The sequence below is a fragment of the Nerophis ophidion genome, linkage group LG04 (genome assembly GCF_033978795.1).
Source record: "Nerophis ophidion isolate RoL-2023_Sa linkage group LG04, RoL_Noph_v1.0, whole genome shotgun sequence".
NCBI lineage: Eukaryota > Metazoa > Chordata > Actinopteri > Syngnathiformes > Syngnathidae > Nerophis > Nerophis ophidion.
This window is the reverse complement of record NC_084614.1, coordinates 12,719,751-12,733,581: the sequence shown is the minus strand read 5'-3', so window position 1 is coordinate 12,733,581 and position 13,831 is coordinate 12,719,751. Positions and strand designations below refer to the sequence as shown.

At 31.8% G+C, this 13,831-nt stretch overlaps 1 protein-coding gene across 4 annotated transcripts in view; it reads right to left on the bottom strand.

Moving 5' to 3' along the window:
• The window catches only part of elmo1 (engulfment and cell motility 1 (ced-12 homolog, C. elegans)), a 214,730-nt gene that overhangs the window by 3,525 nt on the left and 197,374 nt on the right, over positions 1 to 13,831 (bottom strand). For all 4 annotated transcript variants that reach the window (XM_061897072.1, XM_061897073.1, XM_061897074.1 and 1 more), the window contains one exon: positions 3,207 to 3,289. In XM_061897072.1, the coding sequence (XP_061753056.1) occupies positions 3,207 to 3,289 (83 nt within the window). The remainder of the gene's footprint in view (positions 1 to 3,206; positions 3,290 to 13,831) is intronic.

Below are 13,831 nucleotides of genomic sequence, written 5' to 3'. Positions count from 1 at the left end.
ACAAATCTCCATTTTTAAAACTGACGCTGTCCTTCCCCACTTTTAGTCTGTAAAGTTTATGATGAAAAACCAACAACAAACTGAATATTTTAAAACACCGCCAGTTTCTTTTATTACCATTTAATTCTGTTGACATATTTAACTCTTTATAGCTATGTTTTAAAGAATTGTGTTCGTAATGCTGCGACACTTGTTAACATCTGGTTTGGGATAATACATGGGGAAATGGTAGCATTGAAGATTTAGGGGTCACATCAAGCAAGAACAGTGTGTTACACGTACTTCTTGGGAAAATAGTAGGGGTGTAAGTGAAGTGAAGTGAATTATATTTATATAGCGCTTTTCTCAAGTGACTCTAAGCACTTTACATAGTGAAACCCAATATCTAAGTTACATTCAAACCAGTGTGGGTGGCACTGGAAGCAGGCGGGTAAAGTGTCTTGCCTAAGGACACAACGGCAGTGACTAGGTGCAGAAGCGGGAATCGAACCTGCAACCCTCAAGTTGCTGGCACGGCCACTCTACCAACCGAGCTAAACTGCCTCGGTAACCGTACGTGTATTTGTATTAAAACATTTCGGTACGGGGGGTTCAATTTAGTGCGGAGGTGTACCGAACAAGTTCCCAGACGGACATATTAAGTAGCGTAAACAATACTCAAAATGCCGGACATTTGAGGCATTTAAGAAATTCTGCCCTGACAGCCCCGCAAAAGAGGACATGTCCGGTGAAAAGAGGACGTATGGTCAGTCTATCCTAGCCCGGTCATGTCCTCTTTTGCTAGCAGCAACCGGGCTAGGATAGACTGACCATACGTCCTCTTTTCACCGGACATGTCCTCTTTTGCGGGGCGGTCAGGGCAGAGTTTCCTATGTTCAAATGTTCTGCATTTTGAGTTATGGTTGCGTGTATTAACAATGTATGTTCAGGGTTAAGAAGGGGTTAAAAACAAAACACATTAGTGAGGGAGGGGCAGAGACAGAGAGAGCGAGAGAGTTATGATAAACGCGCATGCGTCTCCAGGCTCTGCTTTTTATCCATTGATTTATCAGATTTAATTTTTTATTATCTATAGCAGGGGTGTCAAAAGTGTGTCCCGGAGGCCATTTGCAGCCCACAGCTAATGTTTTAAAGGCCCATGGCACATTCTAAAAATACTATTAAAATAAACAAAACATAAAAAAGCTTGAAGGTTAAAAGTAATTTAGAAAAAGTTACAACCTTGACTAATAAAACAAAGCTGTTTTTTTTTTTCTTTCAAGCTGTCATTGCTCAAAACATATAAAATCAAAATCAATGTTATTATGAATTATTGACCTATCCAAGGTTCCGATTACCTCACATCAAATATTCCACTGAGAAAAATATTTTTGGTGGAAGATTTTTGCAAATTTGGTAAATAAATAACCCAAAAAATGATATTTTGTTGTTTTCTTACCGTACCGAAAACAAACCGAACCGTGACGTCTAAACCGAGGTACATACCGAACCTAAATTTTTGTGTACAGTTACACCCCTAAAAAAAACCTCCTTTTTTACTAGCTAACGCAACAATTTTAGGCAAGCGTCTCCGGGGTCCTGTCACTACCCGACCGGTTCACACACGCGCAAAGACGATGTCACTTTTTTTGTAGAAATATTTTACTATTGAGTTTCTGCTACGTCGCGTGCTGTGATATATCAATGTTTTATGATTATTTGGTCAATGTAAAAAATAGCTCAACTAGTAGTAAAAGAGAACAGGAAAATTAAAATGAACGTGAGGGAGATTTTTAAAAATTCAGGAAGTATTATCGCCATAATTACTGCAATGAATACCACATGGGGGCGCCACTGCCTCCATTGCCATCATCATTAACCTATTTTTCGGATTATAAGTCGCACCGGCCGAAAATGCATAATAAAGAAGGAAAAACATATAAAAGTCGCTCCGGAGTATAAGTCGCACCGGCCGAAAAGGCATAATAAAGAAGGAAAAAACATATATATATGTCGTACGTAATTTTGGGGGGAAATTTATTTAAAAAAAAACCAACATCAAGAATAGACATTTGAAAGGCAATTTAAAATAAATAAAGAATAGTGAACAACAGGCTGAATAAGTGTAGATTATATGAGGCATAAATAAGCAACTGCTATGTTAACCTAACATATTATGGTAAGAGAAAATGGATGGATGGATGGATAGAAAAATGGTACCAATTTTTGGTAATTTTTACACTGTACAATTTTATGGATAACAGGTTGGATATTTATTTTTAATTTATATAAAATGTTTTTTAATGAACGATAATATAGTATTTGTTGCAATATTTGGAAACACAAAACTAGCACGAAAATCTGTGGTTTTTGTTTTGACCGTGTATTAATTAAAATAAATAGAAAAATTGTACAAATTTTTTGTAATTTTTACACTGTACAATTTTATGGATAACAGGCTTGGATATTTATTTTTAATTTATATAAAATGTTTTTTAATGAACGACAATATAGTATTTGTTGCATTATTTGGAAACACAAAACTAACAGTTGATCATTATAACTACTTTCCAAGCTAAATGAACAAATGTAACTAATGTTCCATTATTAACATTACCAACATTATTATTACAGATTCATGCATAAGTACTTTCCAAACTAAATTCATACGCATGTAATTATTTAATTAAATACAGTTGTTACATTATTATATAGTGTTAAGATTTAAATTATATGTAATTTAATGCAGTACATGTTCTATTTTATATAAAAATGGAAAAAATGTATATTTTTATTAAGAAAAGGTAAAGTACTTTGTTGAGGCGTATTATTTCCAGGCTTTAAACCAATGCGGTGGGCCAGGTATGAGTTTGACACCTGTGAGTATATTAGTGAGACTAATCCACCTATTCCAGAAGCAGAACACCAGGAGGCTGGGCTGAAATTCAGGGTGGATTTGAAGGATGACGCTTTGTTTAGCCATTAGCTTATTTGCTTTTTTAAGCAGGTGCTCGCGGGGGCCAGCTAATGGACTTAATGTCACACTCTAATTTCCCAGCACGTCTCTCTTTCGCCTTCATTTGCCAAATAATGGAAATAAAGTAGCAAACATGCACATTTAATCCAACTGTAAAAACCAGGCGGTTGTTAGCGGATCAGTCCCTAGGTAGCGCATAATAAAGCCCAAATGGGTGCCAATGAATATGAATGTTAGGTAGTCTGCTCACCTTGTTCTGCTTGAGAGCGCCCTTCTCCTTCATGTGAGGACAGTCTTTGCCTGTGACCACAGCCTTGATGTCCGCCACCGGCACTGAGGACATGATTACAATCATTATTCTATTCTCATGTCTTCCCAATCAAGTAAAAGACAAACCAAGAAAAATAAGTGTAAAACACGCATACATATATGTACTAAGTACTCTGCAGCACATTAGTATGGCAACAAATGTGGAAAACTGACGTCTGCACAATATAAATCAGGCCATACAATTAAACAGGGTTGTCATTAGTTTCCTTTAACGGCACTATGAGAAATGACCAAATATGTTAATCTTGTATGACGTAATATCATTTCAATTATAATGCAAGTTACCTTTTAAAATAAAACATAACTTCTTTCTCCTTACTGTTTTATTTTTTTACAATTGTACTTTTTTGTTGTCCTAAATACATTGACTTTCCATCTCTGTGAGCAAAAACGACACTTGAATAAATATAAAATATCTTGAAGTGCAGTGGAAAAACTGGGACAAGTGGTTTGTTGTCTTTTAGTGCCGTCTCTTCACAACATATCAGACATACTTGCTCAATCAGTTTGGATGCAAATTAGTATGGGTTAGGGAGGTCGGAGCGATATGTTGGAGCGAGCTTGTTTGGACATTTGAAAACAAATAGTAGGAGTTATATATATACACACATATTATGTGTGTGTATATATATATATATATAGACGTGTATATATATATATATATGTATATGTGTGTATATATGTATGTATATACATACACACACATATATATATATACACATACATATATATACACACATATATATATGTGTGTGTGTGTATATATATATATACATATATATATATATATATATATATACATATATATATATATATGTTTATATACATACACATATAAACATATACATATGTATATATACATGTATTTGCATGCATGTAAGGATATATAACTATACATATGTATACATACACATAAAAATATATGTATACATATAGACATATGTGTATATATATATACATATATACTGTACGCATGTATATACATATATACACATATGTATATACATATATACACATATATACATATATGTATACATTTATACATACACATTGTATATATACACATACATGCATATATGCACATACATACGTATATACACATTCATTTATACACGTATATATACATGTGTATGTATAAATGTACATACAGTGCCCTCCATAATTATTGGCACCCCTGGTTGAGATGTGTTAAAAGCCTTAAAATAAATTCAGTGTTTATTGCAGAAGAATACTGTCACACTGAAAATTGTAGGAAAATGTAGCCTTCAACTCAAATGAATTGTAAGAAAATAAAAAAATCCCTGACTAAAAAATAATTATTTTTCATTAAATCACCTGTTCCACAATTATTGGCACCCTTAACAATTCCCAGGAAATAAATATAATTGAAGCATTTCTGTCATTTCTACAGTAGTTTACAAAGTTTACCAGAGTACGTAGGAACATTTAATTAGTAATTCATCACTTCCTGTTTCCCTGGGGTATAAATATGACGTGACACCGAGGCCATTTCTCTTATCCACTCTTAAACATGGGAAAGACAAAGGAACACAGCATACAAGTGAGGCAGATGTGCGTCGACCTTCACAGGTCAGGCAGAGGCTACAAGAAGATTGCCACTCAACTGCAGCTGCCCATATCCACTGTGAGAGGAATAATTAAGAAGTTCAAAACAACTGGAACAGTGGTAAATAAGCCTGGACGAGGACCCAAGTTTATTTTGCCACCACGCACAGTGAGGAGGATGGTAAGAGAAATCAAAAGATCTCCAAAGCTCACTGTTACAGAATTACAACAAATGGTAGCATCCTGGGGTCACAAAGTCTCCAAATCAACCATCAGGCGCTGTCTACACGCCAACAAGCTGTTTGGGAGGCATGCACGGAGAAAACCTTTCCTCACTCACAATCATAAACGCAAGCGTCTGGAGTTCGCCAAACGGTATTGGGGCTTCAACTGGGACCGTGTGCTTTGGTCAGATGAGACCAAGATTGAGCTTTTTGGCAACAAACACTCTAAGTGGGTCTGGCGTACCACGAAAGATGCGCATGCTGAAAAGCACCTCATACCCACTGTGAAGTATGGGGGTGGGTCAGTGATGCTGTGGGGCTGTTTCACTTCCAAAGGCCCTGGGAACCTTGTTAGGGTGCATGGCATCATGAATGCTTTGAAATACCAGGACATTTTAAATCAAAATCTGTTGCCCTCTGCCCGAAAGCTGAAGCTGGGTCGTCACTGGGTCTTTCAGCAAGACAATGACCCTAAACATATGGCCAAATCTACACAGAAATGGTTCACCAGACACAAAATCAAGCTCCTCCCATGGCCATCTCAGTCCCCTGACCTCAACCCCATTGAGAACCTGTGGGGTGAGCTGAAAAGGAGAGTACAGAGGAGAGGACCCAGGTCTCTGGATGATTTAGAGAGATTCTGCAAAGAGGAATGGCTGAAAATCCCTCTTTCTGTCTTTGCCCATCTTGTGAAACATTATAGGAGAAGATTAGGTGCTGTTTTGTTGGCAAAAGGGGGTTGTACAAAATATTAACACCAGGGGTGCTAATAATTGTGACACACATTATTTGATGTCAAATAATTATTTCTTTATGTGGGATTTTTTCCCCACTGAATAAATGCACTTGTATTGAAGGTTGGATTTTTCTCTTTTTTTCCATTAAGGTCCCATATTATTTAGAAAAAAAATAAAATAATTGGAAGCTAAAAAACACATCTCAACCAGGGGTGCCAATAATTATGGAGGGCACTGTATGTATGTGTATATACGTATGTATGTGCATATATGCATGTATGTGTATATTTACAATGTGTATGTATAAATGTATACATATATTTGTATATATACATATGTATATGTATGTATATTTATGTGTAAATATATGTGTGTGTATATATATATATTTATCTATATGTGTGTGTATCTATATGTATGTAATATATATATATATGTGTGTGTGTATATATATATACATATATACATATGTATATATACACATATATACGTAAATGCATATACACAAAAATATATATGTGTATATGTCTGTGTTTATATACATATATATGTGTATATATATATACATACATATACATATATACTGTACGTATGCATATATACATATGTATATACATATATACACATATGTATATAAATATATAAATGTATGTATATATACATATGTGTAAATATATATATATATACACGTGTGTGTATATACATGCATGCATACACATACATGCATATATACACATTTACATACATAATTACATATGTATGTATACATGCATACGTATAAACATACATCATACATGTATACATACATATGTACACACCCATACATACATAATACATTCATACATATACACATATCTACGTAAATATATGTACGTTTATATATGTATATATACATACATATTTATATGTATACATATAAACACATACACATACATCCATCCATCCATTTTCTACCGCTTATTCCCTTTCGGGGTCGCGGGGGGCGCTGGCGCCTATCTCAGCTACAATCGGGCGGAAGGCAGGGTACACCCTGGACAAGTCGCCACCTCATCGCAGGTCCAACACAGATAGACAGACAACATTCACACTCACATTCACACACTAGGGCCAATTTAGTGTTGCCAATCAACCTATCCCCAGGTGCATGTCTTTGGAAGTGGGAGGAAGCCGGAGTACCCGGAGGGAACCCACGCATTCACAGGGAGAACATGCAAACTCCACACAGAAAGATCCCGAGCCTGGATTTGAACCCAGCACTGCAGGATCTTCGTATTGTGAGGCAGACGCACTAACCCCTCTGCCACCGTGAAGCCACATACACATACATGTATACATATATACACATAAATGATAAATGATAAATGGGTTGTACTTGTATAGCGCTTTTCTACCTTCAAGGTACTCAAAGCGCTTTGACACTACTTCCCCATTTACCCATTCACACACACATTCACACACTGATGGAGGGAGCTGCCATGCAAGGCGCCAACCGGCACCCATCAGGAGCAAGGGTGAAGTGTCTTGCTCAGGACACCACGTATACACATACATACATATATAATACACATAAGTACATACATATATATATATAAACACATATATACACATGCATACCTACATACATATACACACATACATGCATACATACATGCATACATGTATATACATACATATATAAATATATACATATTTATAAATACATATATACATACATACGTGTATATATATGCATACCTATATACACATACATGCATATATACACATACATACATATATTTACATGCATATATACACATACATACATATACACAAATACATACATATATACACATACATACATATATATATATATGTGTGTGTATATATACGTGTGTATGTATACATATATAATATACATAAACATATATATATACACAGATATATAAGCAATGTGTATATGTGTGTGTTTATATATGTGTATATACATATACACACATTTATATGTATATATACATATGTATATACTAATGTACACATGTGTATATACATATATAAATATATACATATGTAAATATATATATTCATGCATACATACATACGTGTATGTATATATACATGTATACATATATACATGCATATATAAATATATACACATATGTATGTATACATTTATACATACATATATGTATATAAATATATATACATGTACACATATATAAATATATACATACATTTATATACACATATACATACATAATTACATATGTATATATACATGCATACATATATATATATATACACATCCATACATACATATATACATACATATATATACACATATATATATACATACATATACACATATCTACGTAAATATATGTACGTTCAAATATGTATATTCACATTCATATATGTACATATTTATATATATACACATACATATATACATACATACATATATATAAACACATATATACACATGCATACCTACATACACACACATACATGCATACATATATATATATATATATATATACAGACATGTATATATACATATGTATTTATATATGTATATATACGTATGTATATAAATATATATACATGTATACATATATACATGAATATATAAATATATACACATATGTATGTATACATTTATACATACATATATGTATATAAATATATATACATGTATACATATATAAATATATACATGCATATATAAATATATACACATATGTATGTATACATACACATATGTATATAAATATATATACATGTACACATATATAAATATATCCATACATTTATATACACATATACATACATGATTACATATGTATATATACATGCATACATATATATACACATCCATCCATCCATCCATCCATCATCTTCCGCTTATCCGAGGTCGGGTCGCGGGGGCAACATTCTAAGCAGGGAAACCCAGACTTCCCTCTCCCCAGCCACTTCGTCTAGCTCTTCCCGGGGGATCCCGAGGCGTTCCCAGGCCAGCCGGGAGACATAGTCTTCCCAGCGTGTCCTGGGTCTTCCCCGTGGCCTCCTACCGGTTGGACGTGCCCTAAACACCTCCCTAGGGAGGCGTTCGGGTGGCATCCTGACCAGATGCCCGAACCACCTCATCTGGCTCCTCTCGATGTGAAGGAGCAGCGGCTTTACTTTGAGTTCCTCCCGGATGGCAGAGCTTCTCACCCTATCTCTAAGGGAGAGCCCCGCCACCCGGCGGAGGAAACTCATTTCGGCCGCTTGTACCCGTGATCTTATCCTTTCGGTCATGACCCAAAGCTCATGACCATAGGTGAGGATGGGAACGTAGATCGACCGGTAAATTGAGAGCTTTGCCTTCCGGCTCAGCTCCTTCTTCACCACAACGGATCGGTACAACGTCCGCATTACTGAAGACGCCGCACCGAACCGCCTATATATATATATATATATATATATACATATACACATATCAACGTAAATATATGTACGTTCATATATGTATATTCACATTCATATATGTACATATTTATACACATACATATATACACATATACATGCATACATATATACATGTATCCGTATATACACATACATACATATATAATACACAAGTACATATATATATACATACATATATATAAACACATATATACACATGCATACCTACATACATATACACACACATACATGCATACATATATATACAGACATGTATATACACATGTATACACATATATATATGCATACATATGTATATATACATACATATGTATGTATTTATATATGAATATATACGTATGTATGGGACGGCGTGGCGCAGTGGAAGAGTGGCCGTACCCAACCCGAGCGTCCCTGGTTCAATTCCCACCTAGCACCAACCTCGTCACGTCCGTTGTGTCCTGAGCAAGACACTTCACCCTTGCTCCTGATGGGTGCTGGTTGGCGCCTTGCATGGCAGCTCCCTCCATCAGTGTGTGAATGTGTGTGTGAATGGGTAAATGTGGAAGTAGTGTCAAAGCGCTTTGAGTACCTTGAAGGTAGAAAAGCGCTATACAAGTACAACCCATTTATCATTTATTTATTTGTATGTATTTATATATACACATATGTATATATACATATACACATACATATACTGTATACATATATACACATATATAAACATATGTACGTTTATATATACATATACACATATGTTTATATATGCATATACACGTATATGTACATATTCATATGTACACATACATATACGTACATAATTTTATATAGGCACATACATATGTATATAAATATATATACGTATATATACACGTTAATATGTGTATATGTATGTATATTGTGTATACATATGTGTATATGTATATTTGTGTATATATTATGTGTATGGATATACATATATATACATATGTGTGTATATATATATGTATGTATGTATGTGTATATATGTATGTGTGTATTTATATATGTTACAAGGTGAATGGGTGTAAACAGGCTGAGGCCTTACAAGAAGGGACAGAGCCGCCTCTAATTCCTCAGGAGGCTAGGATCCTTCAATGTCTGTACAAAGATGTTGAAGATGTTCTACAAGTCAGTGCTGGCGGGCACCTTCTTGTACGCCGTGGCCTGCTGGGACAACTGGCTGAGAGCGAGGGACGCAAACAGACAGGACAAGCTGGTAAAGAAGGCCAGAAACGTAGTGGGAGTGGAGCTGGACTCTCTGGCGGTGAAGAAGTCTAGTAAAACTCCTAACCGTTATAGACAACACCTCCCACCCACTACACTCACACCTTGTGGAGAGAATGAGCACGTTCAGTGGAAGACTCAGACTCCCACAATGCAACACGGAACCACACAGGAGGTCCTTCATACCGACAGCCATCAGACTGTATAATGCATATGTTCTTTTTTTGACTGCACTTAAATGTAGAATATATTTATTATATTCATATATTGTATATTATATGTATAATATATTATATTATGTAATATTATCATTGTTTATTGTGAGCAAACTGTGATGTTGAAATTCCCCCAGGGATCAATAAAGTACTTTGTATTGTTTGTCTTTTCTGTATGTATGTATACATACATATGTGATTATACATACACATTTCCATATACATATATACACATATGTATGTACATACATACGTATATATACATACATGTGTATACATACAGAAACATACCTACATTTGTGTATACAAGCATGTATGTATACATATATACATACCTTTATATACATACAAGTAAATAAATACATATGTATATTTATATACATATGTGTATACATATTTATATTTATGCATACATAAATGCAAATACAAATATACATATATAGCCATATACATACATACACGTACATGTATATGTACATACACATACAAACATGTATGTATACATACACATATATATGTATGTAAATATGTATGTACACATATACATATTTACAAATATATTTATACATATGTACACATAAATACATACATGAAATATATATACACATATACATACATATATTGGAGTTTATATACATACATAAATATACATTTGCATTCATATCTAAACATATAAATACATATGCATGGTCAAATACATACATATACTTACATATACAGACATACGTATATATAGATATACACATATACATACATATGTATACATATACATACATATGTACGTATGCATATACAGTATATGTATACACATGCATATGTATATATACATACACGTACATACATTTACATATACATATATATGAACTTTTCAGATTTCCTTATATACATATGTATATATACATACTATATATAAACACACGTATACATATATTTACATATACATAAATGTATACATATAAACATGTGTAACCATATATACACGTTTATATACACATATATATACACATGTGTATATACAATGTGTATATACACATATATATACACATGTATATATATACATATGTATGCAGATATATATACACATATAATTATATATAAATTCTAACACATTCATACATTTATATACATATATATTAATAAACATACATACATTTATGTATGTACATACATACATATATATATATACTTCAAATTTTTCATATACATATGTATATATACATATACACACGTATAAATATATTTATACGTATATATACATATATTTATACATATATACATATGTATACATATATATATACATAAATAACCATATACATACACATATATATACATACACACATGTTTATATACACATATATATACACAAGTGTATATACACGGATATATACACACATATGTATACATACACAAAATTATATATATATATATATACACATACCTACGTGTATACATACATATACATACATGTGTATGTATACGTATACATACATTTGTGTATATACATATACATAAATAAAAATTCAAACATAAATTTATATACATATATATTCATATACATACATACTGTACATACATACATATATATATATACTTTCAATTTATTTTCTATACATACACATATATACACACGTATACATATATTTATACATATATACATATACATATAGTTATACATATATATACATATGTACATACATATATATATACATAACCATATACAAATATATAAATACACATATATGCATAAACACACATATATATACACATATATATGTGTACATAAACACACATACATATATATATACACAAAATTATATACAGACATACATACCTACGTATATACACATATATGTACATACATATGTATATATACATAAACATATATATATATATAAATGTATACACACATATGTATATATACATACATACATATGTATATATATACATACATACACATATATAGATATAAATATATACATGGATTTATACACATATATAGGAATATATTTACATAAATGTATGTAAATATACATATATATATATAAATATACATATCCATGTACACAAATACATATATACACATATACAGAGGTGCATACACATAAACATAACATATATACATACATATATACACGTATATATACATGCATATATATAAATACATATCTACACATATATACGTATGCATACACACAAACATATGTATACATATATACACATACATACATATAAACACGTATGTAGATATACATACACATATACATTCATATGTATGTATACATATAAATACATATGCATATATACATACACACAATCATACATATGTATATATGCATATGTATGTATATATGTACATACATACATATGTATATATACATTTGTATGTATTTGTATATATATACTTATGTTTATACATCCATACGTATACATACATACGCATTCATACATATAAATTAATATACATACATATTTATATATACATACATTTGTATATATACATACACATACATAAATATGTACATATACATACAATTACATATATTTATACATATATAGATACATTTATATTTTATGTATATATACATACATAAAAAATATTAATTTATATACATATATATACATACATAAATACATTTATATACACAGATATATACATATTAATATATATAGACATATACTTATATACATAAAAATACATACGTATATATACATCTACATAGATTTGTATACATATACATACATATGTATACATACATATATATACATACATACATATGTACATATACATACACATATATAAATATATTTATACCTATAAATGTATACATACACATATATACAAACATATATATACATAAATATATACACACATATTTATATACTTATATATACATACCTACATATGCATGAATATGTATATATACATATACATACATATACATGCATACGTATATACACATACACGTACACATACATACATATGTATATATACATACAAACATATTTGTATACATACATATGTATTAATACATATACATACATATGTATATATACATATACATACATTTGTATACATACATACACAAAGTTATAGTAAACATACGTATACATACATATGTATGTATACGTATA